This window comes from Ammospiza nelsoni, chromosome 6, assembly GCF_027579445.1.
Source record: "Ammospiza nelsoni isolate bAmmNel1 chromosome 6, bAmmNel1.pri, whole genome shotgun sequence".
Lineage (NCBI taxonomy): Eukaryota > Metazoa > Chordata > Aves > Passeriformes > Passerellidae > Ammospiza > Ammospiza nelsoni.
Window position 1 is genome coordinate 31081719 of NC_080638.1, and position 10747 is coordinate 31092465.

General features: G+C 41.8%; 1 protein-coding gene across 1 annotated transcript; it reads left to right on the forward strand.

The window, feature by feature from the left end:
* The first annotated feature begins 231 nt into the window (after nt 1–231).
* ERH (ERH mRNA splicing and mitosis factor) lies at nt 232–6935 on the forward strand. The gene is made up of 4 exons (XM_059474244.1): nt 232–360; nt 3381–3468; nt 4538–4658; nt 6453–6935. The coding sequence occupies exons 1-4, from the start codon at nt 358–360 to the stop codon at nt 6553–6555; spliced, it is 315 nt and encodes a 104-aa protein (XP_059330227.1). The 5' UTR covers nt 232–357; the 3' UTR covers nt 6556–6935.
* Nucleotides 6936–10747: the final 3812 nt, after the last annotated feature.

Below are 10747 nucleotides of genomic sequence, written 5' to 3' on the forward strand. Positions count from 1 at the left end.
GCCAGCCGTGCCCACGGCCGCTGCCCCGGCGGCCAAGTGGCACTCGGCGTTTCCCCTTCCGGGACGGGCCGCGCCCGCCCCGCCCCGCCCTGCGCGCTGCCCGACTCCAAGATGGCGGGCAGCGCCTCGGCCCGCGATGGGCCGCGAGCGACTCCCTCACCAAAGATGGCGGCGGCCGCGCCCCGCCCCCGCCAGCCTGGCCGCCGGCCCTGCGGGCGCGTGCGCGCGCGGCGCTCTGGCGCGAGCGGCTCTATGGTGGCGGCCGTTGGCGCGGCGGCGCTTCCGGCGGGCGCGGGGGCCTGTGGGGGATCGCCGCGCGCCACTTCTGCCCGGCGGTGCTGAGGGAGCGGAGCCGCCATGGTGAGAGCGGGACGGGAGCGGATCGCCGCGTTTCGTGCGCACCGCGCCCGCCAGAGCAGCCTTCCTTCCCCTCCCCTCCCTGTTCCCCGGGGCACTGCGGGCGGGAAGGCCGCGGCCGGTGGTGCGGAGCCGGGCGGGCGGCTGCACGTTTTGGCGGGGCAGGGCCGGACGGGGCGGGGGCACAAAGGCGGCGGCGGCGCTCGGGGAGCGGATCCTGGAGGCTCCCGCCCCTCTCCCCGGCTCCTTCGGGCCCCTCTCAGGGCGCTGCTCGGAGCCCAGCGCTTCCCGCGAGTGTCGCCCGCCGAGCGAGCCGGCCTTAAATGGCTGATTTGCGCTTTCCATGCTGCTCTCCCTGCTCCTCCCCTCTGCTCGGAGGAGGGAAAGGCGGGAGCTTGCCTTGGTGGGCTCTGGGAATGGCACGCTGAAGCTCAGAGGCCTCCCTATCATCGCGGTTTGTTGCGCTCATGCAATAAATGAAGCTGTGCTGAAGCAAGTTGTCGCTGTGCGGTGGGAGGACAGCTGCTTGTCCGTTTGCAGCGACGTTCCATGTCTGCCTGGTTCTTGCTCCAGAGCAGTTGCTCGGCCATGATGAGCAGCTACAGGCCCTGTCCCTGTTGGCCGGGATGAGAGGGGGGCCTTAGACCACTTTTTCTGCCTGGCATTTCGGTGTGTTCAGTGCGCTGCTGCTTGGTATTTGCATCACCGCACATCTTACCTTTACAAATATGCGTTTGTCTTCCACTTTTGTTGTATCGTATTGTATTTTTTTTCTTTTTCTCACTTTACTATAAATACACTACAATTGGTGGAAGTTTCTTTGGGCAGATGCTGCATAGCTTTTAAGTCCTGCTGGTTTGGCTCTTGGCACTGCCTTAACCAGTTGTACAGGGTTCTGCCTTCAGGAGCAGGAGCAATTTCTAAAGTGCTTTCTAGAAGTTTGGAATTGGTATAACATAAACCATGCGGTGTCTCATTCCGTGTCCTGCTTCAAAGCAGCCAGTACTACTGTGCTTTTAAGGAAAACGCAAAGAAATTCGACACATGTATCATCATAATAACGGTCCAGAGTGAGTTTCTCCAGGTGACTGGTGCTCAGGCAGAAAGGTTTATGGATCTTCCCTTGTTTTGGTTTTGTCACCTAGGCACATGGGGCAGGTAATAGAGGAGCCTTCCCACAGGCTTCTAAGCTTGCCATTTGTAACTATATGGTAGGACAGGACCAGAAATTTTATCAAATCAAACAATTTTTTTTTCCTTTAAAGTGAAATAATGTCAAGTTCCCAAAGAAGTCTTTGAAAAGCATTAATTCTACCATACACGTCATCCAATGGCATTAATTTAAATATTTTCCTGGGCCAGTATCTGATAACAGATATTGTATATTGTCTGAAGTGATAAATGGCTTAAAGGCAGAAGCCCAAATGATTTCTGCTGCGAAGTTCTGAAGGAGCTGGCTTACATGTCTGGCTCATTGATTTTTCTATAATCTGATTATTTGGATAATTTCAGAATTTATACATTCATTTAGCACCCCTCAGTGACCATCTAATTAAAATGATAGTGCTGGAAAAATTATTTTATGGTAATCTTTGGCAGTCATTTGGACTCCCTGCTAAGACATGCCTGTTGAAGTACAATGCACTTGGAACAGCCAGATACCAGCCCCCCTTGGGGAATTCTCTTCAAATCAATCATCCTCTGGCATACATGAAAGTGGGTTTAAATGATCTACTCTCCTTTGTATGATTTTTGTTGATAGAGCATGCAGCTCAGAATTCCCCTTTTTTCCATTTCTGATTAGGAAAAGTCTTGCTCCTTCTTTTTCTCTGTGTAACATTTTCTTGAACTTCTCAGAATCTGCTAGTGCTGTGTTGAGACAATTTGAAGAACTGAAAACCGTATTCCAAGGATGGGAATACTGTCAGTTATGGGATAAGAATTTGTCCTGTTGTTTAGGTTTTTTCCCTGTAAATCCTAACATTTGCCATTTCTCTTTCTGTCACTGCTTTTCACAAGCACTGAGTTGGTATATTCACCGATTTCCAAAGTATGGGTCGGGATTTTTCTGTCAGCCACTGATTAATTTAAGCCAAAGGATGTCTTACCCTGCCGTTGCCTCTGTGCTCACCTCAGACATTAGCACTGAAAATGTTGGATCCAATTAGCAGCACTGGAAACGGCCATTTGCAGCTTGCTTGCAAACTTTCTGTGGTATGCACCCTATTAATTAGATCACAGATTGTCTACACTTTAAAAATCTTGCTTCTTTGCTCAAATTACTTGCTGTAGCCAAGTGAAAAATGTTATGGAAATAATGGAAGCCACAGAGTGTGCAGTCATCTAAGCCTCCCTGCAGAAGAACAAGCTCATGGACTCCAACATTTGGAACAGTTTTCTGTGCTGTAATTACTGTTTGAGTAAACTCATTGAAGTCTGAAAAACCAGTACATCTGTTTTGAAGAAATAATCTTGGGTGCTAAGTGCAGATTTATTGTAGCATTAGTGTTCCCTTGAAGGGAAATCAATAACTCAAAATAGCTAATTCTGTTAAAATCTTTTAGGTGACAGTGTGGTCAAGTTGGGTCCCCTCTTTGCTCTAAGTAAAATTTTCAGAAAAAAAATTTGGGGCATTGAAAATTTTACTAACAGCTTGCATTTGGAATAAAATAATTAAACACACTAATGCCACAGCTCTTACACATTGACTTTATTGCTTTGCTTATTTGTCTAAATATAAACTCTTTCTGTGGTATTTTTTTCCAACACAGTAGCAGCTTTACTGGTGATTCTACACATTTTAAAGTTCCATAAGGATTGATAGGACTTGTTGGAACCAAAACTTAGTAACACAGCTTGTATAAATAGTAAATGCTGTGTGGAAAATGTCTGTGTCCTTGATTGCTAGTCTAATATTTTACCATTACACATCTTTTTACTCCTTCTTTCATATAAATAACTTGAACAAAAATCATTCAAAGTGTGCAAGTAACCTGTATTTTTGTGTTTGTTTTGTTTTCCAGTCTCACACAATTCTACTTGTCCAGCCTACCAAGAGGCCAGAAGGCAGAACATATGCTGATTATGAATCGGTGAATGAATGCATGGAAGGTGGGTGGACACAAGACATGGGAGTTAAAAACTGTTATTAAAATCCTATTTTTTACATATTCACAAACTTAATAAGGAAATAAGTTGCTCTTCATATTTTTCAAAGGTCATTCACAAAAACCCTCATGTTTTTAGCTTACTGATGTTCTAGCAAACTAAAATCCAGTTATTATTTGTTTCTAAAACTTCCTTTTTCTATTTAATATCTGGTTTTGATTTAACTAGATGAAACATCCAGTTTGGGAGAGTAGCTGATATTCTTTCTTTCGTGCAGCAGACTTGTTTCAATGCATTTCATCGCAGGATCAGCACTTAATTCTCACTATTCTTTTCTTAGCATTGTAAGGCAAAGATTGCTGCTGGAAATACTATATTAAATAATGGATTGTGTGCAATTGATACATCATCTGCAGTCTCGTGTGTCAGAGTAAAGATCTGCAAAACTTTGATACACATAATGGCCATTGGAAGAAAATTGAAATATTAGAGCTGTAGTTCACCTAGCCTTAATCTTGCAGGAGGTTTTGTGAGGCAAACAAAAGTATAACGAAGTCTCTGTGCTCATTTTAATATTACATTCTTCTCAAATGTATCTGAATTATTAGTGGACTAGCTTAAATAAATAAAAGTGTTTTAAATGTATATACAGGTTTGTGCTGTCACTCTTACCTCAATACTGTGTTTGACTCTTGCATCAAGAATGGTCATTCTTATGAGTTCTTCTGTTTCTCAGGTGTTTGTGAAGTAGGAGTGTGTTCTAATTTCTGTCTTAAAATTAGTAGAAGGCGTTCCAGACGTGCGTTGGAGCTTACTGCATGGAAAATTATATATTTCACAGAACTAAAGCTTTTCCCCTAGATGATGAAGACTTTTCTTTCCGTGTATCTTACCTGATTTTATAGTATTACCTTTCAGTGCAAATTGCCAGGAACAAGAGAATTTCAGCTCTAGAAAATCTGATTGCTTTTACAGTGGTAATCTCTAAACTTTTATTTGTGGATCAAGAGCTGAAAAAGTTTCAGTTTATACAGTCTTTTAATATTGCATGGTTGATCTTGTTTCTCTGTAGGAGTCTGTAAAATGTATGAAGAGCATCTGAAGAGAATGAATCCCAACAGTCCATCCATTACATATGATATCAGCCAGTTGTTTGACTTCATTGATGACTTGGCAGACCTCAGCTGTCTTGTGTAAGTTCAGTTGTACAAGTCCATGTCAGTGACTTAGCAAAGTCACAGGTCTTCCCTCTAAACTCTTCTGTGAGAGTTTAACATAATGCTGTTTTGTGTGCTTTTTAGCACTAACTGCAGTGCAGCAGTAGTGCAGCTGCCCTAGCAAGTTCCCAGGCCAATTAAGTGCATAGATGCAAGGTACCTGTAAAGGCTTAGAAACTAGCAGTTCCACTTGGATTTCACTCACATTGAGGCTGACTGAAATCCAGCAGTTAAGTACAGCTGACTGTTTTATTACTACTAGAATCTGTTTAAATTTCCCTTTGTGCTGTTAGTACAGTCCCTCAGGAGGGAGAATGGTTACAGAATTTTTCTCAGCTGAGGGCAGTACTTGTGGTAGAGTAGAAGGCTACAGAAGTGCATTGCAGCCTAAAGTTTGTTTTGATCAAGATACAGCAAGATGAAAGTTTATCTAACAGACTGAAACTAGCCACTTGTTTTAGGTGGTAGCAACTGTTTTCTAGGATAGTCTTGTGCCTTTTTTAATTAGGCTTCTAAAATCAGTGTCATGCCAAATTCTACTTCAGCTCATAGTTTTCCACCAGATGGCACACATAGCACAAGGTGTAAGGGACGCCTCTTCTTCACGGAAATTTCCTGAAGTACTTGATGTCTGCTCTTGCTGTGTAGCATTATGAAAGGGTTTGGGGATGGAGGGTAGAAATCAGTAACTTTTCCTGAAGGTAGCATTTCTTACATTGCACTAGAACTACTGCTGTATGAACATACATTGAAGCTCTTGGTTTGGCCTTAATGCCGTCATGCTGAGGTTTAAATAGTAAGACTTCCTTAGAAACATCATGCTTAGGGTCTTTTCCTTAGGTAAGAACTATAAATTGTTCTGGAATGAGTTAACTTGGGATTTTTACTTACCTTCTTACCACTGTCCCTTTCACCCTTCTTATCTATCAGAAATAAAAGTATATCAGGATTTAAAGACTGAGCAGGACCTCAGTGGTTCTTGAATCATTCACTGAAAGTACCATCTTCGTAAACAAAATATTGTATAGGAGGACATGAGCCTACACAGACCTTCACGCAGATTACTTTCATTTTTCAGTCTCATTCTGTTTTAATTCAACATGTCCTGAGCAAATGAATTCTCTGGCCCTTGCAAGTGGACTGTTTTTATCAACTATGCTTGAATAGCAAAGAAAATGCATCCATGGGGTCTTGTTTTCAGTTTGCTTTTTTAAAGTATCCTTGTTAGGTGTAAGCTTGTCCTCAGTGCCAACTGGCAAGAATCCTTTGTCATCCATCTGTGAGTCTGCCTTTGGTCCTGAAAAAAATTGATCTTAAATTTTTTTTTAAAAATTCCACACAGAAGTTGAACACTTGAAAGCTTAAATAAATCTTTGAAGTAATGTTGAAGAAGTGTTTGACTCATTAAGACAAATTAGATTGTTTCCTGGTGGAACTATTCTTCTGCAGGCTGAGTTCTAGAATGCTAGGATTCTCTACTTGCTGTCTCCCTTAAGTAATTAAATGCATGAATTAAAATATGAACACAGTGTTCCAGTCACCCAGTAGTGCTTGGAGCATCTCATTTTGTTTCAGGCTCAGTCTGATCTGCTGGACAGCTGTTTTATAGAGAACAGGATAAATCCATTTGATAAGTGGCAATTCCCACCTAGTTCTGATACTACCTTCTGTACACCACTTTCTACCTCATACACTTGAGGACAATTAATTGTGAAGTTCTTCTGGTAGATGTACCACAGAGCAGACTGACATTTCTTGTTTCCTCTGCAGTTACCGTGCTGATACTCAGACATACCAGCCCTACAACAAAGACTGGATAAAGGAGAAGATCTACGTTCTCCTCCGCAGGCAGGCCCAGCAAGCAAGCAAATAATGGGGGCACCATTGCTACGTGGGTTTGGGGGGTTTGGACAACAGGTGTGTACAGAGTGTAGTGGTGAACGTTTTGTATTATAGTCATCCTGTTGCCATCTTGATAAACTCGTTAGCCAGGACTGATTGTACTTTTAGGGATACAAGGATTTTGTTGGATTGGAATTTTTTTCAGTGTAAATGGAGAAGAACGTACATCTTCAGCAGAGTTTTGGGTTTTTTTCCTCCAGTTTGCTAATGGTCCTACCTTATTTGAACCCCTGGGGCTGTTCACATTGTACTTCACCACATTTGCTGTATGTGCCCCTCTGTGGGTTTTTTACATTCAGTTATGTCCTTGAGATGTCTTAATGGGAAATAAAAATCTACCCTTTAGTTAAACTTGAGTGCTCAATTTTGTGGTTCCTGCCAAAAAACACAAATCTTTTTCCCCATTATCCAAGGGATATGGCTTGACAGGTCACGTGGACTGAACCAGCAGTTGTTTCCTGTATTACAGAACACCTCAAATTCTGGCTCAGTCTTGGTGGTTTTCCCTGGGCATCTTTGGGAAACACAGCAACCCTTTTGCACTGCTCAGCTGATCTCTGTACAAGGCATTTTATGTAGGTGTGTCTGCTCTGGAATTGGTGGTGGATAAGAGCAGGCTGAATGTATGACATCACAGGCCCCTTGAATTAATCTGCTTCCAATTTTCCCCCAAGAAAGGAATAGACAAAGCAGATTGCTCCCATGAAAATCTGCCCCAAACTTAATTTTCTCTGTACATAAGATAAAGGCTTAACTGTTTACCCACACTGTAAGTTACATGTGCCTCTGTCTATCTTAAATGCTGATGTTTCTGTAATTTCGCTGTACTGAAAAGATTTGGATTGGAGGACACATCAGACAAAAAAACAGAGCAGGTAGGAAAGAAAGGCTGGTGTGGTACTCTGTGCCTTTAGAGCTTGCCTGCTGTAGGAACAGACTGTACAGATTACACTTAACCAAGAGCGGTTCTGGGATTGACAGAGGATTGCAATTCTCCCCAATGCACTGGATTTCCTAATACACACCAATAGTTTCTGATGGACCTCACAGCAAATGCACTGGCTGGAAAGAATCTGAGGCAAAGTGACTGTAGTAAAGCTTCAATGAAAGTAGCTTTACTTAAGTAAGTGATAAGTAATAGCTGCTGAAGACTGGGAATCAAATTACTGAAGGGATATAAATTCTTAGAAAGAAACTGGGTGAGGGTGTTAAACCTCTCAGCACCAATACAAGTTGGACATTAGACCTACTAGCTCTAGAATTTATAGTGACAAGGAATAAATTCAAAATAACATCAAAACATGCTTCCTTTATAATGAATAGTGATTTTCAAAACATTGTAGGTCAGAAATATATTACTACACTTAAGATTATTAAATCCAAAAATACTTCGGGGCATATAAGTTTTATATCCAGCTTGAAAACAGTAAGTAATACTTAGAAAATTCACTATTGCCCATATAATAACATTCAAATTTAATACAAGCAGTGTTCTTTTTAAAGCTTTTATAGTTTATCCTCCTGAATAGCACATACTAAAATAACATGCTTGCTCCTAACATGTTTGAGGTTAATTTCAATTTTTTTTTTTGTAAAATTTCCAGTGTTCTCTTGGATGAAATTTTGCAGTCTTTAAGCGAAGCCAAATAAGCATTTACCTCATTCTGTGGGCTTGCTTTCAATTTAAGAACAACCAGCAATGTGATCTCTTTCCTTACTGTGAAAAGCACAAAGGAGCATGCTGAATCTCTAGTAATCAGGCATTGGAACACAGCACAGCTCTTCCTTCAAAGGTACCTTACATTTGGTCTGATTTAAGAAAATCTTCCTCTTTCTTGATTTTGACTCTACTATGATAACTGTGCAAACTCAGACCAGTAAACAAGTATAAAATACAAATTTCTTACATTCAAACAGAAAATAGGAAGAAGGTACTTTAAAGGAGGTGGTAATTAACCTTTCTGCTTTTTGAAAGGGACTTTGTGAAGATACGATTTTTAGTGTTTTGGAAAGTAGAAGGTTGCAATCTTTCACCTAAAGGTTACCTCACTTTTTTTTTAAACATACAGACTGCTGTGGCCATTTCAGTAATGGAAGTTTTCACAGAATTGAAAAATGCAAGTAAGTTGTCCTTTCATATCTCTGGAGCCAGATTTGGCCTTCTGGAGATAGAAAAGTGTGGTCTGTAAGCCACTTCAGAAGAAGGGATTTGGGCATCATCTCTTTTCCCCCTCTTCATCCAGCTACAGGTCTATTTTTCTCTTTCTGAAATAAGCTACTAGATACAACTCTAGTGCACAGTTCTTGAGCTGCTGTTTTCCATAATCCTTCACTGCATTTTACTTTATTAACTATTTATGAAATAATAGATTTGCTGCTGAGCTGAGCACCTGACCAAATACTCTGAAAGGGAGAAAGAATGCTACAGTATCTATCCAATGTGCAACAAGCTAGAAAGAAGAATCTAGAAAGTTGTCTCCCACTAACCACCTGGTGCCTTCAGAAGTTTAGTGGAGAGGGTTATGAGCACTTGGAAACTTACTACATGCACTCTAGTACTGTAGGCTGTTGTAGCAGACTGTGAAAAGTGACTTCACTTTGCTTCTTTGCTCCTACTGAGGGAGGAATGGACGGCAGCAGGGCATGTAGTACCTCCTGCAGTTGCATTTGTCCTCAGAGGCATCAGCACTTGGATAGCAAGATACTGAAAATTGCCTAAGTTCAACTACTATAAAAGTGAGGCTCAGTAGCAGCATTTTGCAGGTAAAGCCATTAAAAATGGTATGATTGTAGAAAAGGAATCAAAAAAGAATCTCTCATCCCATGCATGCTTTGCCTGCAGCAAGTTTTCTGGGGCTTCTTAGGTATGGATAGATACAAGTAACTGTGCTGGTCATGCCTGCTACAGTGTGGGAGTAAAGAACAAAGGAAATTATACTGGCTGCTTCTGCAGGAGAGTGGTACAGTATTTTAAAACAGGGATTAAGAATGGAATCCAGAGACCTAGTATTTCCAAGTGTGTAGAAATACTTAATTTTTTTTAAAAGCAAGTCCATTAAGGAAGCCTAGCCTCAGACCAAGGAGCTGTATGAGCTATTTGCCAGGACTGCAGAGGAATTGAGGAGCTTGCCTGACTTCTGCTTGCCTTGTGGAGCTGTGAGCCATGGACTGCAAGTTGAGGAATGACCAGACTGGCACAACTCATTTCTTGGCAGGGCTGTTCACTAAGCAAATTAGTAGGGTGAAGTTATGTGAGGTGGCTGAGCTGAAGTAGCAGTTCACTGCTGTTGAAAGGCATAATGCTGCTTCACACTACTGTACAAAAGGGATACTGGCTGTTGTGGGGAAGGGGAGAACAGGACTGCTAGTCAGCACCAACAAGCAGAGCACTGGTCATTTAAAGATACCCAAAACCTGATATTTGAGAACAAGCACAAGCACAGTAGATAAATTGGTGTATATATAAAGCACCCATTTATGCCCTTGCAAGCTCCTGCCAGTCTAATGCACTGGGTCAGGGAGTAATCCCACTAAGATTAGACTGTGAGTTGTGTTTGACACCGCAATAATACCAGGATCATTCCTACAGGAATCCCACTCTGCAGCCTCCTTCAGTATGCTGAAGGAGAATTGTGAAAAGCAGAATTGAGTTTGCCTTCCTGCTCTGAGGGTGAAATAAGCTAGATAGTTAAAATACTTGCCTACTATAGCTTCCATCATCATGTTCTTTTAAAATAGACTGAAATCTTGACATCCATCACAATGCATTATAAGCACAGCAGGAAAGTAGCATCATTGCTAGATCAGTCTGTTCTTGTGCTTATCACCATTGTCAATGTACAGTGGAGGAAAAAAGAAGTAGTCAAGACCACCTTGTTATCTTCCTTAATAACTAATAAACCTGTTTACAGCAAGAGGAGACTTGACTACCCACAATATTTTCAAGGTTGAAAGATTTTTTGACTTGCATTAGAAAATGCTAAGTTGTAAAATTGTTGGTTGGGTTCTCATGACCATGTGCCAAGCAGTTTGTGCTGGTTCATGATGCACTGAAAGCAAGGGTGCTTCTTAGGATGACTTACTCTCAGAAAGAAGAGGGGAAAGCTCCAGCTGCTTGACTTTGGAGTATATAAGAATTATGTACATTTGCATACTTACTCAGA